This window comes from Sprattus sprattus (genome assembly GCF_963457725.1).
Source record: "Sprattus sprattus genome assembly, chromosome: 12".
Classification (NCBI taxonomy): domain Eukaryota; kingdom Metazoa; phylum Chordata; class Actinopteri; order Clupeiformes; family Clupeidae; genus Sprattus; species Sprattus sprattus.
This window is the reverse complement of record NC_137910.1, coordinates 16,034,312-16,056,035: the sequence shown is the minus strand read 5'-3', so window position 1 is coordinate 16,056,035 and position 21,724 is coordinate 16,034,312. Positions and strand designations below refer to the sequence as shown.

Sequence of the window (21,724 nt, the reverse complement as noted above, 5' to 3'; positions counted from 1 at the left end):
CATTTCTCTCTACTCCAGTGACCAGGACAAGACCCTGGCTCTCACAATCCCAAACAAACACAAATGCTCTCAGATTCAAACACATACTCCCCACTGCACATTCACAGACATCCTCCCTAATGCGCAAGACACACACACACACACACACACTTACACACACACACTTAATCTCTTTCAGACACGTCATGACACTGAGATGTCGTTAATAAGAGGGTCAAGGGTCATTGGGATGAGAGAACAAGCAGGGATCTCCATACACACTAACACTACCTCACACACACCTCCTCACAACGCGACTGATGTCTGACCTTCTAAGCGCTCTATTGAAAACAGCTGGACAGTGAGTCTCCCAGACACACACACACACACACACACACACCCACGCACACACAAAAAACGCACACACACACAGGAGAGACTTCACACAGACCAGAGGACGTTAGATTGAGAATGCCTGTTCAGGTCCTCATCTACAGAGAGAACAGTTCTGCCAATCCCAATAAGAGTGAGATAATGAAGAAGGGAGAGACTGAGAGAGAGAGAGTGAGAGGGGGTGTTTCTGATGGGAAACCCTCTAAAGTGTGGGATAGTGTGGGAAAATGTGGGTTTTGAGTGCTGAACAAGAGGCGAAGGATGAGTAAGTGGAAAAAGAGAGAGGCAGAGAGAGGGAAGGGAGGCGAGAGAGAGGAACATAGGGAGAGGAGCGGAAAGGGGAACAGAGGAATAGAGAGAGAGAGAGAGAGGGAAGAATAAGAGAGAGCAGAGTGCGAGAGGAACAGAGAGAGAAAAAAGGGGATAGAGAGAGAGGAACAGAGGGAGAGAGAGGGAGTGGGGGAGAGAGGGAATAGAGATAGAGAGAGAGAGACGGGAACAGAGAAAGTTAGAGAAACAAAGGGAGAGAGGGAGAGTGAGGGGATAGAGAATGAGAGAGGGAGGAACAGAAGGAAAGGGAGAGAGAGAGACCTAGAATGAGTATTAGCAGGGGCAGAAGGCAGAGAAGGCAAGAGAAAAAGAATTAGGATGGAATGAGAGCAATAAACTCATGGCTGGTGAGACAAAGAGGAATTCTGTTATCTGATGGGTTTGTTTTCATGCCCTCTGTGTTTGTTATATCTCCCTGAGACAGCAGCACAGACGCCACAGAGACCTCGGCAACAAACATCATCAACAACATCTCAGCAACTTCTTACCAACAAACTCACCAACTTCTCAACAACATCTCACCGAGCTAACAGCTCACTTAGCACTCACGTCTAAACCAAAGTTTAGGGTTGAGCGTGCACATCTAAACCAGAGTTTAGGGGCAAGCGTGCACATCTAAACCAGAGTTTAGGGGCAAGCGTGCACATCTAAACCAGAGTTTAGGGGCAAGCGTGCACGTCTAAACCAGATCTTAGGGGCAAGCGTGCACGTCTAAACCAGATCTTAGGGGCAAGCGTGCACGTCTAAACCAGATCTTAGGGGCAAGCGTGCACATCTAAACCAGAGTTTAGGGGCAAGCGTGCACGTCTAAACCAGATCTTAGGGGCAAGCGTGCACGTCTAAACCAGATCTTAGGGGCAACTGGCACGTCTAAACCAGATCTTAGGGGCAAGCGTGCACGTCTAAACCAGATCTTAAGGGCAAGCGTGCACGTCTAAACCAGATCTTAGGGGCAAGCGTGCACGTGTAAACCAGATCTTAGGGGCAAGCGTGCACGTCTAAACCAGATCTTAGGGGCAAGCGTGTACGTCTAAACCAGATCTTAGGGGCAAGCGTGCACGTCTAAACCAGATCTTAAGGGCAAGCGTGCATGTGTAAACCATCTAAATCAGAGTTTCTGAGACTAACAGGGTCACATATCCTAACAGACACCTAACCTCAATGACATGAGAAACAAGGGAAGCTGACAAAGGCAAGCTCTTTGTGTTGGTTATACACACACACACACACACACACACACACACACACACACACACACACACACACACACACACACACACACACACACACACACACACACACTCACTCACACACACACGTCACACACACACACATGCATGCATACACACACAACCATGCACTCAGACACACACATAGCCATGTGGCTTTCATCTTGCCCCGGTTCTCTGCCTAGACTTGTGGTTGCTGTGGGACAGAAATTACTGAGGCAGCCCCTGACACAGTTTCAGCACCTGGACCTGAGCCAGGGGACTTACAGCTGGAGGATGGGAAATGTCAGACTCCAGTGAGACAATCCTCATCACCATCACCATCATCACTGTCATCTTCATTATCATCACCATCACTGTCAACTTCTTCATCATCATCATCAACATCACAGTCAACTTCATCAGCATCATCAACATTAGCATAACTGCCGACTTCATCATCATCACTGCCATCCTCACCACTGTGATCATTAGAACTACTATCAGACTCTTTAAACCACTGCCAGACTATCATCTTCATCAGCTTTGCCAGGGCATCATTACTGTCTTCATTGTTACATCATCAGTTGCACCTGGGCCAGTCTTTCATTACCATCGTCCTCATCGTTACCGTCACCATGACAACCTCCTCCACTGCCCTGCCTCATCCCTGCGGTGGCTGCCGGCGCTGTTGGCTGCTCAGTCAGCGTGTCTCTGTGTTCCCCCTAGCCCTGCAGCTGGGTGACCCGCAGGTGACCTCACGTCTCAGGGAAGCCCCCCTCTGAGCCAGCACACTAGAAACGCCAGAAGAGCATTCACCTCACCACATCTCACAAACACACACACACTCACACACACACACACACACTCACACACACACACACACACACACACACACACACACACACACACACACACACACACACACTTGTACAAACACACTCACTCACACGTACACCCACAATGCACACACACAGACACACACACACACACACTCACACGTACACCCACACCCACAATGCACACACACACACACACACACACAGACACACACACACACACACACACACACACACACACACACACACACACACACACACACACACACACACACAGACACACACACACACACACACACACACACACACACACACACATATACACACACCCTCACTCACACATACACCCACAATGCACACACACACACACACACACACACACACACACACACACTCACACACACACACACACACACACACACACACACACACACACTCACACACATGTACACCCACACCCACAATGCACACACACACACACACACACACACACACAGTCACACTCACACTCACACTAACAAACACACACACACACACACGCACACACACACACACACACACAATGCACACACAGTACACACGTTTAACAGACACCACCCTAACACAACACACTTGTCAGGAGTGGTCCACCATCACAGCTTGCAGTTCTGAGACAGACAGACAGACACCACAATAACACACAGAGAGAGGCATACACTTACTGCCAGAAAACACAAGACACACACACCACAACAGAAGACACACACACGCCACAACACTTCCACATACGCACACCAGCACCGTACAAACTAAACAAATGAGAAACACAGGACCACAGCATACATCCACATAACACACTCTTGAAGAACGGAACATATTCCCCCAGGAGCCATATGCTCAACACACACTCAACACACACTCATCAGCTGAAACACAGCGAGCAGTCTAGTTCATTCACACACACAAACACACACACACACACACAAAAAAAATCCCCGGACAGAATCAGTTGGACGCTGTCCTGCATCAGGAGGACGTGCTATAGTAATAATAGCATAATAACCCCAGTCTGGTGGTGTTTATGTCTGTCTGTGCAAGCAGTGTGGGGCTGTCTCGTTTATTCATTATGGAGACGCTTTTAACCACAGCAAAATCCCCTGTACAGTTCTACATTGCTTTCAGCTCAGCATGTGAGCTCCCTGGGTACTGGACCCATGACTTTGGCGTTTTTAAGCACCTTGCGCTACCAGTTCAGCTACAGGAGAACTCTAAGAGAACCATGAGCTCCCTGGGTACTGGAACAATGACTTTGGCGTTTTTAAGCACTTTGCGCTACCAGTTCAGCTACAGGAGAACTCTAAGAGAACCATGAGCTTCCTGGGTACTGGAACCATGACTTTGGCGTTTTTAAGCACCTTTGCGCTACCAGTTCAGCTACAGGAGAACTCTAAGAGAACTATGAGCTTTCACTGAACACGCCAGTGTTGACAGGTCTGCCCTGATGTGCTGCTGAGGGTTGAGGAACTGAAGCACTGTACCTTTGTGTGCTTGGTCATGGGACACGCTGTAGTACTCCACTTGCTTCAGAGAGAGAAAGAGAAAAAAATGAGGAGTTAGTTACATGCACTTATGTTACTAAATTATTTTACTATTACTATTATATTACTACATTTTTTTTACTATTACTTTTATATTACTAAGTTTTTTCATGATAGGCTTCAGCTGACACAGCTGACACAGAGGCAACTAATTTGCTACGCAACAGATTTCCAGGCAAAAGCTGGTTGATGGTTGCATTTTGTTGTTGGTGCCGAGATTCTGTATTTTTGGGTCTAAAGCACAAACTCATCATGGCATAACACGAAATGCTGCAACGGCACCTCTAGAACAACCTGTTCTGACACAGCCTGTTGTGACACAGACCGTTGTGACACATGGACTTGGCAAATAGCTAAAGCAATCACCATGATCTGCAACATGCAACTCTTCACAGAACCAAGTGATGTGTTACTGGAAATTAACAACTTTACCAAACACACACAAACACATGCATGCATACACACACACACACGCATACACACCTGTATGTTGTTGTCGCTCACTCTATCCATCCTCTTGCTCTCTATCCTCTCCCGGAGTGTACACAGGATGGGCTCGATGAAGCCAGCCGTACTCATCACTATCTTCCTCACCACCTCCTCAGGGACGTGGAAGCTCAACTTAGAAAACACCTTTCTGAAACCACACGGACTCATGAGCATCGCGCCAGGGCCACGCACTTACATCTTATTACCAGGCTGGGTGCTTTATTCTTAAATGGCCACTTAATGACAGCTTTTATTTGTTTGGGATGTTGATAATTATATTGAGTTACCACTTGGGTTGTAGCACCCCTACACAGACATAACGAGTAGGCTAAATTGGGAGAAAATGGTTTGATCTGCTATCTTAGTGGCTTGATCATCTTAACATCTTAACCATGTCTCCTCTCGCACTACTTCAATTATCTGCGGTAATAAATAGCTGTTATCCCTGAAATGTGAGTGTCATAGTCTTAAATCACAGACTTCAGACTGAGCCCGTCTGTCGCCGCGTTCTCACGTTCCTGTGTTATTATAACAAGTTGAGAGGACCATGTGTCACATTCCCGCCCGGTCCCCAGGGACTCAGGCGTGGGGTAGCGGGGCAAGATAAGCGACGCGTTGTTTTTATTAGTGTCTGTGCCGAGGACTAATAGGCGGCCTTGCCTGTTGAGTGTGCTCCAGTTACACAGCTTCTGTTGACCGGAGTTGGCTGGTGTGTAGTTGTGCAGCTCCACCAGTTTAGGGAAAAAGTGCTTCACAACCTCCGCAGCCATCACTAGAAAAATAAACATCAAAGCTCCACTCATGCTTTGTTAACCTAAACGTATATTATCTGGCAAATGCACTGATGTAGCTGTACTGGCTAACGTTAATGATTAACTCTCTATTAATTCTGTTTATAAAGTTGCTGTTTATTTTCAATGCAGAAGTAGCTATGAAGCCTTACTGCTAAAAACATGAATCAGTTTTGCATAGCAGATGGTTTCGACCTAGCGAGCCGGGTATCCTAATTATCCAGTACAACACATGTTTTAATAGGCACATCTTAATCTAACATTAACTCAAACGCTTTCTGGCTACCTCCGTCGCTGAAGTCTCTAGTGATATTCCTTTTTGGTCTGGAGAGAGGTATTTTATCAATCCAAGCGTACAGCTCTTGTAGTGTCTCTTCGTCTAACTCGTTATTCATTTCAGAAGCGTGATTATAATCAAATGCTTAAACTGAGGTTACTTAAAACAGAAAACAACCGAGGCCACCCTAGTTCAAAGCTCCTCTTGTAAGGGCGATTGTTTGGGTCGTTACTAGGCAACCAATTTACGGCAGACGAGGGAGGACATCTTCTGCGGGTTCACGCTCTGGGCAAACCAGTGGGACAAACTGAGTATAGTTATGACTTTTTTTTTATTGCTCGGTAGAAAATGCAGTGAATAAACAGAATGACACAAATCCACATATTTTGACATCATGATTATGAAATAAAACAGTCAATTAAAAGAAAAAGGCTGAGAATCAATAAGACAAATGCAAAAGGTTTCAGACCAGCTGAACAAGAACACTGCCTAAAAAAACGAACTGGCACAAACCTTTCAAATGCCTCTGTCAATGTGCAAAAAAACAGCATAAACATGTAAACATAAACTCGAGAGACACAAGCGACCCATGGGAAAAAAACAAAGGTGCAGAAATATAACAGCATCAGTGGCTTGAAAAAAGACAGAACAATCCAACTGGACCAAAATGGCCTCATTCTTCATTAAAATCCAACTTCAGAGAGGCTGCGTTTTTTGTGGAGAATAAATATTTTGCAGCCCTGGCCAGATTGTGACGTATCCAGTCCTGTGAGCTCTGGCTGCCCAGGGGCATCTAGAGCAGCGCGGCAACACAACAATTCAGCAATTATGTCCATGAAAAGAGCACTTTGTCTGGCACTCGTACCATTAAAAAGTCCCTGAAAGAAAACCTACATGTGGACGGCCCGAAAACAAGCGGCGGGTTCTGCACCCTGCGCTAAACATGCCTCCAGTATCCCAGAGGGCATTGCTCCTCGAACACCAGCCACAAACACTACAGCCCAAATAAAAAAACAGCACATCATCATCTCCCTCTCCTCCTTCGGTTCCTCCTCTAAGGCTGCTGGTGTGGTGGGGACGGTAAAACACTAGACCTCCTGTGGGTCTGTCTGTCTCTAAAACGACTTCTCATTTCCTCTCATCTCCTCTTGTCTCGTCTCCCGGTCTCTTAGGTCATCTGCCCCCCCGCGGGGGAATGAGAGCCATCTTCTGCCCTGCTGGGACCTGCACACACACACACACAAACACACAACGTGTAAGTAACAATGCACACACACACACATACAAGCCAGTGTTGCTCAGTCAAACACTGCCAATGCCTCGCCAACACGTTACTCAGCAACGACACCACACACACAGAAAGAAAACACACAGATTCAACAACAAAATTTGACATTAAGCGAGACAGATAACAGTGGTGAAGACACACACACACACACGTTGGGTGAGACAGATGACAGTGGTAGAGATACACACACGTTGGGTGAGACAGATGACAGTGGTAGAGATACACACATGTTGGGTGAGACAGATGACAGTGGTGGAGACACACACATGTTGGGTGAGACAGATGACAGTGGTGGAGACTCACACACACACACGTTGGGTGAGACAGATGACACTGGTGGAGACACACACACATACACACACGTTGGGTGAGACAAATGACACTGGTGGAGACACACACACATACACACACACTGGGTGAGACAGATGCGAGTGCTGGAGACCCACACACACACACACGTTGGGTGAGACAGATGACAGTGGAGGAGATCAGCAGCGCCAGTGACTCAGTGCACATAAACCCCCCCAGACATTCCCATGTGTGGTTGGGGACTGGGAGCTGTGTTGTGGTGAGCCCATATGTGAGTGTTTGACACACATACACACACACACACACACACACACACACACACACACACACACACACACAAACACACACACACACCACGTATGTGCTCACACACACACACACTACTGAGAAGCTGAGTCTTTTGCTAACTGCTGCGCTCCTCAAACCGAGTTCCATTCCATTCACACAAGGCAGCCTGTACTGTTCAGTCGGACAGGTAAGCACACCTCAGATTTCCATGGCGACGGTGATGAGGATGGCTTCACTGGGGGCACTGGAGGGGGGGTCGGCTTGTTTGCCTGGTGACAAAATCACAAATCATAAACAAAAGCAGCTCATCAACTTGTGCACAACATGAAGATAAGAACATGACCAACAATCTCCTGCTGAAATGCATGTGTGTATGCATGTGTGAAAGAGTGTATAAGTGTGTGTGTGAGTGCATGTGTGTGTATGAGTGTTTAAGTGTATGTGTGTGTGTGTGCGTACGTGTGTGTGTATGAGTGTAGAAGTGTGTGTGTGTGTGTGTGTATGAGTGAATAAGTGTGTGTGTGTGTGTGTGTGTATTAGTGAATAAGTGTGTGTGTGCGTGTGCGTGTATAAGTGTGTGTGTGTGTGTGTGAGTATGTTGAAAGAAGAGGTAAGGTTCACACACCGTTTTTGGGGTCAGTGGAGGCAAAGGCCTCGATGGAGCTTGTGGTTTGTTCACCACATGTAGTTGACGGCTTGCCACAGGAAGTGGCTTGTTCGCTGGAGGTACAGGCTTGTTTGCTGGAAGTTGAGGTTTGACCTGTGGTGAAAATACAACTCTTAGTAAGGGATAATGTATAGTCTACCGGTCTGCATCAAAAAATAAATCTTGACATAACGAACAAAACAAAAAAGTACCAACAAAATGTAATTTTGTTGCCATTTAGTGACTCCCACTGAACAATTGCTGTTTAAAGTTTAAAGTTTCAGGTGTTTGGTAGTAACTTATTAGTTGTGTGCATGTGTGTGTTTGTGTGAGTGAGTGTGTGTGTGTGTGTGTGTGTGTGTGTGTGTGTGTGTGTGTGTATTTGGGTGTGTGTGTGGGTCTGTGTGTGTGTGTGCGCGCACATGTGTATGTGTGTCTACATTACTGCTCTATAAGGGATGATGCTCACCTGAGGCACAGCAGGAGAGGACTTTGCAGGTGTTACACAGCCTGACTTCTGAAAGAGAACAGCGTTCACATGTTATCATTCACTCTGTACAAATCAGTCCCCACAGATTCAATACGCGCCACACACACACACACACACACACACACACACACACACACACACACACACACACTGCACCCAACCACAAACACAAACACACACTGTCCCTCTGTTACTGTTCAGCTGTGCAAAGGTGCAAGAGGTGGAATTACTGATGTTGCTCTGCTGCGTTATACTGTATAACACAGTGATGGGTAGTGTATTTGTGTTGTAATATGGGTAGTGAATTTGTGTTGTAATCTTGATAATGATATTATACGATATTATAATAAATAACCATTATGATATTCATAATGATGTTGCTCTGGTGTGTTTTACTGTATAACACTGTGATGGGTATGTATTTGGGTTGTAATTGTTATGATATTCACAATGATGTTGCAGTAACAGCTGCTGTTGTGTGCAGTGGGAAAGTACCTGTGGCTTAGGAGCATGAGGCAGCACAGGCTGCACTGGGGGCTTCTTAGGTGGCTGAGAAGGAAGCGACAGAAACAAGTCAATTCAATTAAATTACATTTTATTTATATAGCGCCATAACAATACAATTGCCTCTAGGCGCTTAACAGAGCCCAGATCCTAAATCCCCTTAGTGCATGCAGAATGGCAACAGGGGCAAGAAAAAACTCCCTGTTAGGCAGAAAGAAACCTTAAGCAGAACCACGGCACATAAGGGGGGACCCAACTGCTTGAGGTCGGCCGGGTGGAGTTAGGAAGGTGGGAAGGGGGGAAGGGGGGGGGGTTGTGTGGCAGAAGGGGAAGGGAAACAACAGGGGTTGGACACAGCCAGCATTTGGTCGCTGGACATGTATACAGACATCCGGTGGTAAAAACATGATACATGCAAGACAGAGAAACATTTCAGTGGTGGCAATAATGTATATGTGACAGTCGTAACACGCGCCGTATGCTGTACAAGAAGCGACGAATCAATCAACCCAAACCACACTCAAAAAGAAGCTCTCAGCTCACCTTTCTTTTTCCGAGCTGGCACATGAGTGATTGAGTCGGCTCCTGGCCACGGTACATACAACATACGCTGTCTATAGCCCAGTTTTGTTGGTGAGGGGGGTATTGCATGTCTTTAGATGTGTTTTAGTTTTTCTGGCATTGAGCATTTTGTTTGGTTTGGTATATGTGGAGATATTAGTTGTAGGCTTTGTTAGGGTTGCAGGGCAGAGTGCCCATTTTGCTGGTGACAGTCGCAACACGCGCCGTATGCCGTACGACATGCCGTACGACATGCCGTAGAACATTATTTGTGTTCGGATATGTCTGGGTGGCTGGCACAGCAGGTGATGGGTTTGTCCACTCAATTACTTTTGGCTTTAGTCAGACTCTCAACCCAACACAAGTGCACTTTAGTGATATTACTGCAGTATGAGCACTATTTGTAGAAACAAGTGCACAGGCAGGATACTTAATAGAGCACTTGGGAACCTCACTGGATCCATGACTAGGACATTGAAAACTTAAATAGTTCTGATGGGGTGCAGAGGGCATCATAGATCAATAAGACCCAGATGGACCCTGGGATTGCAGTGTCGTGCGTCATGGGGGGTGGTTGAGGGGTTGGGCGAGTGGCGGGGCATGGGGGGGAGGGGGGTTATGATGGTTTGGTCAGGTGAGGGTGGTGGGTGGTGGGGCTGGTATGAAGTGTGCTTAGGGGGTGGGGGGTTCAGAAATGTGGGGTGAAGGAATCTCGTATGGCATGGTGTAGGTAAAGGGGGTTAAGGGGTTTGGGGTATTTTGTGGGGGTGTTGTTTCTCACCTGTGGGGCAGTGCGGCTGGGTGCTGGTTTCACGCCAAGAGGCTTGCACGTCTGCGTCACCGTGGACTCCAGGAAGGTGGGCGAACTGATGCGAGGGGGTCCACAGTGAGGGCTGTTCTTGGCACTGCCTGCCTGAAATACAGGGTTGGCCTGGCCTGAGGAGGTGCGTGGTTCCCTGAAGGCATTTTCAGGGACAACACAAAACAAAACAAACAAACAAACACAAAACACATGACCATTCATGAACAGATATTTCCATGAAGTTCATTCAGTACATTTTTGAATCCACTGAGGGACTATAGAAGCATATCTGTACAGATCCAACCCAAAACCCTTTACTTAGGTTTGTATCCAGTGTCAACTCTTACGGTAATCTGTAAAGTTCCCCACTCCACCAAACCTCTGTGTGACCTCTGTGTACCTGTAGGTATGGGACTAAGAACGTCTGACCTCTGTGTATCTGACCTGTGTAGGTATGGGACTAAGAACGTCTGACCTCTGTGTGACCTCTGTGTACCTGACCTGTGTAGGCATGGGACAAGGAACGTGGTGCACAGCGATCTGGCCATTGCGTGAGGTACCTTAATCACTAACACAAGGACTCTGACATCTCTAGCGTTATGATCTCTGAGTACCTGACTTTGGCGGAGGCATGTGACAATGAGAGATCTGTGGGAGCCCCTAACCACCAGCACAGGTAAGTGAACATGGAAAGATCGGTGAGATCTGTGAGGTTGGGAGGCCTACCTCTTGCCCTTAACAGCGGTCCGGTCCATGGAATGGGAGTTTTTGCAGCAGGACAGGCCAGCCATGAGCAGCGTGAGCAGAAGCAGTACGCCCACTGCCACACACACACCAATCACCACACTGCTGGAGCCTACAAGAAACACAACACACAATATGCTTGAGATACACACACACACCAATTACCACACCGCTGAAGCTTACAAGATACACAACACACAAAATGCATCAGATACACACACACCAAGCACCACACAGCTGGAGGGGTGTTACCTGTCTCCTGATTGGGCAGCTCCTCTGTGCAGTAGGGCGGGGCCCAGCCTGGGTCACAATGGCACTCGTTCTCATGGTTACACACCTGTCACAGGAAGGAGTGAGGTCAGTCAGATAAACCCACACACAGATATGACCTTTCACACTCCACAATTAACAATGGTTGAGGCAGCGGTCAGCAGAACCTGGCCACAGCCCGATGACCTTTTAGTCTGCGTGGGACACGATAATAATAAAATAATAATACATTTTATTTAAAGCGCCTTTCATGACACCCAAGGTCACTTCACAAACAATCATCTCATTACAATTACAATCATCTCATAGAAATAAATGAAAATAAGAAAAATAAAAGTCAGTCAGTCAGTCCATAAGCTATCTTGAAGAAATTAGTTTTAAGTCTGCTTTTAAAGTCAGTAATTGAGTAACTTTGTCTGATGTAGTCTGGCAGTGAATTCCACAACTTGGGGGCGATGTAGCTGAAAGCCCTCTCTCCCAGGGTGCTGAGGTTCGCCTTAGGGACATGCAGTAGGCCTGCTGAAGAGGATCTCAGTGAGCGGGCAGGAGTGTAAGATTCCAGGAGGTCAGAGAGGTAGGTGGGGGTACTGTTGTGTAAGGACTTGTAGGCCAGGAGCAGGACTTTAAATTGAATTCGGTAGGCTACTGGAAGCCAGTGCATTTGCATAAGCAATGGTGTTGCATGGCTGGTGGATTTAGAGCGTGTTACAATCCTTGCTGCAGAATTCTGGATGAGTTGGAGCCGATGGAGTAGCTTATTTGGGATTCCAGACTAGATGGAATTACAGTAGTCGAGGCGGGATGTCACATATGCATTCACAAGGACTTCTGCATTCTGCTGGGTGAGCGTTGGGCGATGAGAGAACCTTCTAGAAAGGACTAACCCCAGAGAAGAAATGCCCCAGAGAAGAACTTCCCCAGACAGTGCACTTACCCCACGGTTGTTGCATTTGTCTGAGCAGTCCTTGGTTCCATACACAGACACGTCCTGACACAGGCCTTTTACACACACCTGGGGGAACAGAAATTGACTTGAGCTCTCTCTCTCTAACACACACTAGTTGTCATACTGTACACACACATCAACCCTGGTGAAATATCACAAAGACATACACAGTTCCAGGCTTAAAAGAAAACACTCTCACACACCTATACCATACTAATTGGACATTTAGTTCAAGTGGGAGCTCTATCTGTCTCTCTCTCTCTCACACACACACACAAACACACACACACGAACACACACACACACACACACACACACACACACACACACACACACACACACACACACACACACACACACACACACACACACACACACACACACACACACACACACACTCTCAGTCACTCAGTCACTCAGTCACTCTCACACACACACACACACACACACACACACACTCACCATACTGTTGGCACATTTAGTCCCAGTAGGAGCTCTCTTCAGGTCGTCCTGGCCGTTAGTGATACTGGTGATTTTTTTACACTTTCCTCCCCCCGGCAATGACCACTCCATGCCGTACCGGGCATTCCCCCCCGTGCACTGCACGTTCTCACACTTCAACTGCCTGCAGTTAGCCACAACACACACACACACACACACACACACACACACACACACACACACAGGGCTGATTCATCACATAAATCAACTGATTGACATTATGATTTTGCAACAGACCCCATTTTACTCATATTGAACATATGTGTGATAACTGTATTCTTTCAGTGGAATCTGAGTGTAGAAATGCCCCCTAATGCCCCCCTTATGTCCCTCTAATGCCCCTGAACACGTTGGCTTTGTACCGTTAGCTGTTTTTCTTTTAACGTACCTTTCATCACAGCCCAAGCGGTAATTACAAGTATTGACGAAACATGAGTCTGCATCTGGAAGAAGAATGCACAAACCAAAGTGGACCGATAAGTGAATGATGAATGAGAACCACTGGTGCAGATGAATGAGCGCTCCACAGCATTAGAATCATAGAAACATGCTTTGTTTGCTACTTAAAATAATTGAATTGAATTGAATTGAATTGAATTGAATTGAATTGAATTGAATTGAATTGAATTGAATTGAATTGAATTGAATTAACTGAACTGAACTGAACAGAACTGAACTGAACTGAACTGAACTGAACTGAACTGAACTGAACTGAACTGAACTGAACTGAACTGAACTGAACTGAACTGAACTGAACTGAAGTGAATTGAATTGAATTGAAGTGAATTGAACTGAACTGAACTGAACTTAACTGAACTGAGCTGAACTGAACTGAATTAAATTGAACTGAACTGAATTGAGTACCTTCTCCAAAGAGTAGACGGCACTGCTGCTGGTGGGAGGGGCACTGGCCATTGTAGCAGTATCCGCGATTACGGTTGCACGGGATACCATTTATCCGGTAGACGTCACGAGGGCAGTCACCAGAACTCCCAGAGCAGTGCTCCGTCAGATCACAGTCATGGGCACTCTTCCTGCACATGTTCCCTGCTGCCTTAAACTGGAGATGCACACAACAACAATATATATATTTCACACAAAACATACACATAACACAACACATAAACACACACACCAACAATATATATATATTACACACAAAACATACACATAACACAACACATAAACACACACACCAATATATATTACACACTGTGCCAGGGCACCTGAGTGAAACATACACATAACACACACAAACACACACACACTAAACATATACATAACACACACACACACACATACATTTGCACACAAAACACACAGAGACACACACATTCATATATTTAAAAACAAAAACTAACACATATCACACACAAAACATAAACATACATATACCACACACAAATAAGTATCACAAAAAAAAACATCCACACACAAACACAACCGGGTGGGAGAAATGAGTAAGCTATGTAAGGTGTGATGTGTTGGGTGGGTGTGATGTGAGGAGAGACAGGTAACCCGAGGTCATCAGTGAGACAGGTGCATTGTGTCTGATTTAACATGAGAGGTGTGTGTCGGGTGAGACAGGAGACATGAGTGAGGCGTGCCCTTACCTTACAGTTCTGGCAACACTCTCCTTCTGCACACTGGGAGCCCTCTGTCAGGTGGCAGGTAGTGGCATTACAGCAGCGGTTAGTACACTCCTGAGGGAACAACAGCAGGGGTTAGATTTAGAACACTCCTGAGGGAACAACAGCAGGGGTTAGAAGACTCCTGAGGGGGTTAGTACACTCCTGAGGGAACAACAGCAGGGATTAGTACACTCCTGAGGGAACAACAGCAGGGGTTAGTACACTCCTGAGGGGGTTAGTACACTCCTGAGGGAACAACAGCAGGGGTTAGTACACTCCTGAGGGGGTTAGTACACTCCTGAGGGAACAACAGCAGGGGTTAGTACACTCCTGAGGGGGTTAGTACACTCCTGAGGGAACAACAGCAGGGATTAGATTTAGAACACTCCTGAGGGGGTTAGTACACTCCTGAGGGAACAACAGCAGGGGTTAGAAGACTCCTGAGGGAACAACGGCAGGGGTTAGAAGACTCCTGAGGGAACAACGGCAGGGGTTAGAAGACTCCTGAGGGAACAACAGCAGGGGTTAGTAGTCTTAAGAGAAAAACGAAAGGGATGAGTGCACTTATTCGAAATTGAGAATAATGACTGGATTACAGGTAGATTAATATATTAAGAGAAATATAAATATAAGAGAAATATTTATAAATAAATAACAGATACATAAATCAAGATATGCAGAGATCAGAGAGACACACAAATACCTCCACGGTCCCGCAGTCACACTCTTCGCCCTTCTCCAGGAAGGCATTGCCGCACACAGGAGCCCCGTACACCTGTTCTTGGCTGGGCTTGTTGAGCAGGCAGCTGGGGTTGTAGTCCTCCAGGAACTTCCTGTATGCCGCCTCGCTGCAGCTGCTGAAGCGCTCTGGGTAGTCAAAGCTGCACGCCACCCCAAGATGGAGACAGAAAGAATGAGTCCAGCATCCCCACACCATACACATGGCCTCATCATCCCCACTCCATGCACACGGCCTCATCATCCCCACTCCATGCACACGGCCTCATCATCCCCACACCATACACAGCCTCTGACACTAACTCCACCACCCCTCGCCTTGCCCCTGGCCTGTCTGGCAACTGTATTAGGTGCAGTGCTGTTTTAGAGAGGCATACAGTAACTGTATATGTACCCCACTGTATCTGCCATGACGCAGCTCTTGTCGTTTTTCCCGCAGTGGCAGCTGTTGTCGTCGTGGCTCATGCCCAGATTGTGCCCCATCTCATGGGCCATGGTGGACGCCAGGCTGTAGATGCCGTCATGGCGATCCTGCAGAGAAGAGATGTTGAGTTCAAGCGCCTCTGGAACTCAAACAGGAGGCAGGTAACATGCAACGGTTCTACTGCAGGTTTACTTTAAGGAGTGAAACACCTGGGGGACAGGTGGGATGCTTTTACCTGATTCACACCACCTGATTTGTCGAAACACATGACTGACACAAACGCTAGTCCAACAGTACTGCCTTCAAAATCCACTCCACTGTAAGACAGAGAGACACTGCATTAGGACTAAGACAGAGAGAGAGAGACTGCATTAGGATTAAGACAGAGAGAGACTGCATTAGGACTAAGACAGAGAGAGACTGCATTAGCACTAAAGTGGCCAGTTTGGAGGAGTTGGTAAAAGAAATAGCACAACGGTAGAGTTTGGTGTTTCTCACACACCCATGGCTGATCACATTTACATCTCTAGTTCTTAATATCTGAAGTCTCAGATCCTATACAGCCTATACGGCCAGGGAACTGAGTCTGTTGAGTCATAAGTCTCAGATCCTACACGGCCAGGGAACTGAGTCTGTTGAGTCATAAGTCTCAGATCCTACACGGCCAGGGAACTGAGTCTGTTGTGTCATAAGTTTCAGATCCTACACGGCCAGGGAACTGAGTCTGTTGAGTCATAAGTCTCAGATCCTACACGGCCAGGGAACTGAGTCTGTTGTGTCATAAGTTTCAGATCCTACACGGCCAGGGAACTGAGTCTGTTGTGTCATAAGTTTCAGATCCTACAGGGACAGATCCTACACGGCCAGTGAACTGAGTCTGTTGTGTCATACGTTTCAGATCCTATACGGCCAGATCCTACATGGCCAGGGAACTGAGTCTGTTGTGTTTTTAGGAGTATGTTTTCCTCTCTGTGTATGAGCATTGCCAAATATCCTATCAAAACTACGGTAAAGTACTGGCAACTATAACCCATGACCCTGTTGTAAAAAACATTATACTGTAAATTGCCAGAACCATACGATACATCTACTTTTAGTACCACTTAGTATGTGTGCACTGTTAGAAAAGCAAGATTAGCCTATGTTTGAGTAAAAAAAAAAATAAAGCTATACATTTAGAATTCTTCGTAAATTTCCAAGCATTTTAATGTAGTAATCCATTTCATTCTGGAGTTGGATGGTTTTTGATTGACATTTTGACGTGTTGTGTTGTTGTCAATAACTTTCGTTAACCTCTTAAGTGTGGTTTATTTTTTATTTGTATTTCAAATTCAGATTCAGCTGTAATAGCAGTCAGCAAGTCTGTCTGTAGCCCAACAGGTGGGGCAGTTCATAAAGCAGAGTGTTAGCGGCACTGAGGTCATGGGTCTGATCCCTGAGAGATGCATAATAATGAAGGCTGTTTGCTACTTGTACTTTCACTCTGTCAAAACCAAATCAACTGCTAAGTTCATAAATGAAACGTGAGCCCTGTAGCTTCCTTGGGATGTAAATTCTATATATTTTACACCTGTAAACACACTGGCCCCTGCGCAGCTGTATCTCTGTATGCACCATGCCTAGATATACAGTATAAGCTAACCCTGGCATCCAAAAACCCCATAGTGCAGCAGAATCAGACAGACTGCTTAGTGTGCGCTGTGCATCGGCTTTTATCGGCACACTTTTGAGTGCTATGCTGTCAGCACCCTTGCACATGGGTCAAGAGACAAAGCAGCGAAAGAAAAAGGTTGACATCTGGCCTGAACTATTAACCTAAATTAAAATGTTTTAATCCTCCTTTTCCATGTTAATATATCATCATTAAAAATACTTTTGTTTATATATCGCCATTAAAAAGGATCACTGTCCAGAAACACTAAATAGAGGCCTGTCCTGAACCCTAGAGCAAGCTTTTTACAGTAAATGGTAGCATTTTTCCACAATGCAATTGTGGGTTACACAGTACTATGCAGGAGATCTGTTCTGCAGTGAGACGTTTTTGTAGATTTATGGTGTATTCCAATAATGCATTTGTGATTTACAGTAATGCACTACAAAGAGTTACACAATAATATACCATAAAAATCACAGGTCACCGTGTAGATTTCACACAAATCACAGTGGAAACGTGTAGATTTCACAGACAAATCGCTAACAGTGTGACTCACGTGACAAACTGGGCATTGTCGTGTTTCTTCCGCTTCATCAGATTATTCCTCTGCCAGTCGACAAATTGGTTGAGCAAGTCACTGGGTCTTGAGCTGACCACAATCTGATCAGTAGACCAGATCTCCAGACCCACCAGGATCACACGCAGGTTCAAGGGACGGTACAGCTGTTGGGGGGGGGGTACAGATTCAACGTTAGGGGAGGGGGGGTCGACACAGAGACAGAGCTAACAGTAAAGTAATGGCTGTTATTATTAACATACCCTGTCAACATGATTTGCAACTTTCAGGATAAACTCCTCCACCTTCTTCTTGGTTTTATAGTGCTTGTACTGAAAGACGAAAGATCATTAGTTTGGGCATGTGGGAGAGAAATGTAGAAAAAGACAAAAACTCTACTCTAGGTTCTTCAGGCTGGGCCCTGGGCGGCTCACCTCACTGCTGTCGACCACCACCATCAGCTCCACGAAGCGCTGGGCCTTCAGTGACGCACGGCTCCGCATACCCACTGGGCGGGGGGTGTTGTCGTAGAGGACATCCATATCCGGGTGCACACCTGCGCCTCGCTTCTCCCTGCTCCTCTTCGTCAGGTGCTCAGGGCGGTACACGGCATGATCACCCTCCACAGATCCTTCCAGAGGCTCGATGAGATACACCTTTTGGTCCACTGACACCACACCGCTGGGAGAACCGGTCAAAGATATATATAATATTTAATAGTGTATATAAATAATATGTACATGTTTGCATATATATATGTATATATATTTACATGTATAATCACTACACCAATGAGGGAGACAATTAACATCATTAACATCATATCGAGCATTACATACCTGATGTAAATATGTTCCATGTAAATAAGACATTCATAATTACCACTGGGCAAACTATACTAAAATTATCTAAACTACATGTTAATAGAAAATGTCCAATTATGTATGTTAATTTAAAATGTATTACATGATTTGACAATACATGTTTATATATGTGTGTATACATGTGTTTCTATATGTGTATATATACATGCAGCTCTTCTCAAGGACTTAATATGCTTATGAGGCAATGTGGGCTCTTTGTTCATGATCAGAGCTAGAGGACACTAAGAAAGAAAGAAAGAAGGAATGAAAGAAGGAAAGAAAAAAAATAAGAAAGGAAGAAGGAAAGAAAGAAAGAAAAGAAAAGAAAGAAGGAAGGAAGGAAAGAAACAAAGGTGTGGTTTTCTATTTAAAGACGAATCTCATTTATCCCATTAAAAGGAACTGAAATCTTACACAATTTGCATGATTCATAATCGCATGAATCTCATGTGTAGGCTGCAAACTTTTTAATACATGTCACAAAAAAAACTACTCTTTTTTTACACGTCACAATAAAATGACCTGGCCAAGGTAGGCTGCTGTTGGTAGATGTCAGATATCTGTATTAACCTCTATGTAATTCTTTTGAAATGACCAACCATAAACTCCATGAAAACCTTTACTTACAGCCTCCTGCTCAGTTTGTGCTGCTGAGACTAAGAAGCCAATTTATCTAAAGTAAAAACTACATTTAAAGGATGGCACACTATGTAATTTAAACTATTGTCTGGTTGTGTAAAATCGGACTTACTGCATTCCAAAGCAGAGGCCAACACTGATAGAAGAGTCCACCAGCCCAGGGACGTGACCATGATAATAGCAGTGATCCTACGCGCACACACACACACACACACACACACACACACACACACACACACACACACACACACACACACACACACACACACACACACACACACACACACACACACACACACACAGAATTATTACACAGTATAACACCCACACTTTTTGAACATCGATTCTCAGTCCTAAAGATGGTGTGTCATACCCTTGTATACCTACACCTATGCCAAACCTGAGAAGACTTGTACTACCTACAACCTTCACATCACCAGCATACTGTCACCATAAAGAATACTGTGAGACTGTGTGTGAGTGAGTATCTTTTGGTTTTAGTGTGTGCACTTACTGTAGCGTCTGAACCTGTTGTTGACACAGTCCCATCCTTTTTGTAGTGTGTCAGAGTGTAATCCTTCCCGATTAAATCTCTGAAATGAAACATTAAAACCCACATATAATTTAAATGACCAAACCATTTCTGAAGCAATTTTCACGTAATAAAGCACGATAAGAAGTAATTATTGTACGGTCTGGACAGTAACGGACCTGTTCTTTTCTAAGTGCAGAGTGTAGTTCTTCCCCTCCGCTACCAGTCCGAAGTGTAGTTCATCTGGGAATGTCTGCCACAACAGGATATTGATCAAGGCATAAATTCATGTAAAAAAACATCTATGGTATAACCTATAATCTAATTGGGACAAAATATTGATTTTATAATACCAAAGCAACAGACCCAAGTAGACTACAGATAGTAAAAAAGATGTCTCTCTTTGGGTGCTTTGGGCTGGTCGAACGGGAGAGGCTTAGAAAGACAAAGGGTTATAGGCCGCTGTCTGTCTGCAGAGATATCCGATGACTAATCCATTAGAGGATTGTAAGCTAATAAAAAACAGATGGCCTGATTGACTCAACCATTCCGAGCCAGGGTCTACTGTAACCTATGCCGCCCGCGTCCTATGGATGAACTTCATATGCCACAAATCTGAGACTGAAACATGGACACACCTGTTGAGAAGAGGCACTCCTTCTCGTGCGTCCGTTAACGTTTAGTTTCAGAAGTCGAACCACATCATAGCGCGAAACATGTGGCAACGCTGGGCTGCAGATGACAAACGAACCTACAGAAAGAGTAATGCATTCACAGAGCGAATTAAACTAATGAACCTTAATTAATAGATGTGTGAAGAGTATGTTTACTTATTTGCGGTTTTCTTTCATAAAGTCATATGTGCATACAGCCTAGTGCTGCCGGTCGAGTGAAGTGCGAAAAGAAAAGCTTAAAGATAAAGACATCATCTACTGTTTCCAAACGATGGTTTCCTATTCAAACTTGACATAATTGGGTTTTATGGGTCAACTTACCTAACAGTGAAAGACAGATATGAATCCATAATATAACTCCAGTGTGTTTCATGTTCATAGTTTCAGCCCGATCTCGCCGCCAGTCAGCGCAAACTGTGCCACTGAAGCGGCACTTGAATAGGTTAATTCTGGCAAGCGTGCGCTCCGCCTCTACAGCGATGCAATATGAATTAGCATAGAGGGATATGACCACTCATCCGGCAAGTCAGGCGGTGAATCATTGTCGAGTCAAGAATTACAGGAAGATTTTAGTGACACACGAGAAAAGCCTAGAGTAACACACTTCCTTTCGTCCGGATAAAGTTTAGCCTACTTAACCTATTTGGCTGGACAATCTGCACCAATCACTTCACTGACCAGCACATCCTTACATCTCTAGCTTTGGATGAGGGATACGGCTAGGGTAGTAGGTTTCATACAGCCCAGTTTTAAATCAATAGTTTTATTTTAGCTCTACTAC

The 21,724-nt window shown here is 45.4% G+C and overlaps 2 protein-coding genes across 2 annotated transcripts in view; both read right to left on the bottom strand.

Annotated features, from left to right (window-relative positions):
- Window positions 1-4,989, bottom strand: part of spef1 (sperm flagellar 1) — a gene marked incomplete at both ends in the record, with an annotated part of 8,109 nt that extends 3,120 nt beyond the window's left edge. Inside the window, 2 exons of the mRNA XM_080849422.1 lie at window positions 4,267-4,309; window positions 4,810-4,989. Of these exons, the coding sequence (XP_080705548.1) occupies window positions 4,267-4,309; window positions 4,810-4,989 (223 nt within the window). The remainder of the gene's footprint in view (window positions 1-4,266; window positions 4,310-4,809) is intronic.
- Window positions 4,990-7,056: 2,067 nt separating this feature from the next.
- On the bottom strand, window positions 7,057-21,485 carry adam8a (ADAM metallopeptidase domain 8a; the record flags this gene model as incomplete). Its single annotated transcript, XM_080848916.1, is given in 25 exon segments — window positions 7,057-7,107; window positions 7,966-8,037; window positions 8,394-8,528; window positions 8,884-8,931; window positions 9,400-9,453; window positions 10,751-10,925; window positions 11,498-11,627; window positions 11,768-11,852; window positions 12,720-12,797; window positions 13,194-13,356; window positions 13,621-13,675; window positions 14,097-14,292; window positions 14,846-14,935; window positions 15,567-15,744; window positions 15,996-16,132; window positions 16,261-16,342; window positions 18,236-18,402; window positions 18,499-18,567; window positions 18,670-18,916; window positions 19,850-19,926; window positions 20,252-20,330; window positions 20,449-20,522; window positions 20,908-21,020; window positions 21,265-21,448; window positions 21,450-21,485. Coding segments are annotated over 25 exon segments (2,775 nt in total).
- Window positions 21,486-21,724: the final 239 nt, after the last annotated feature.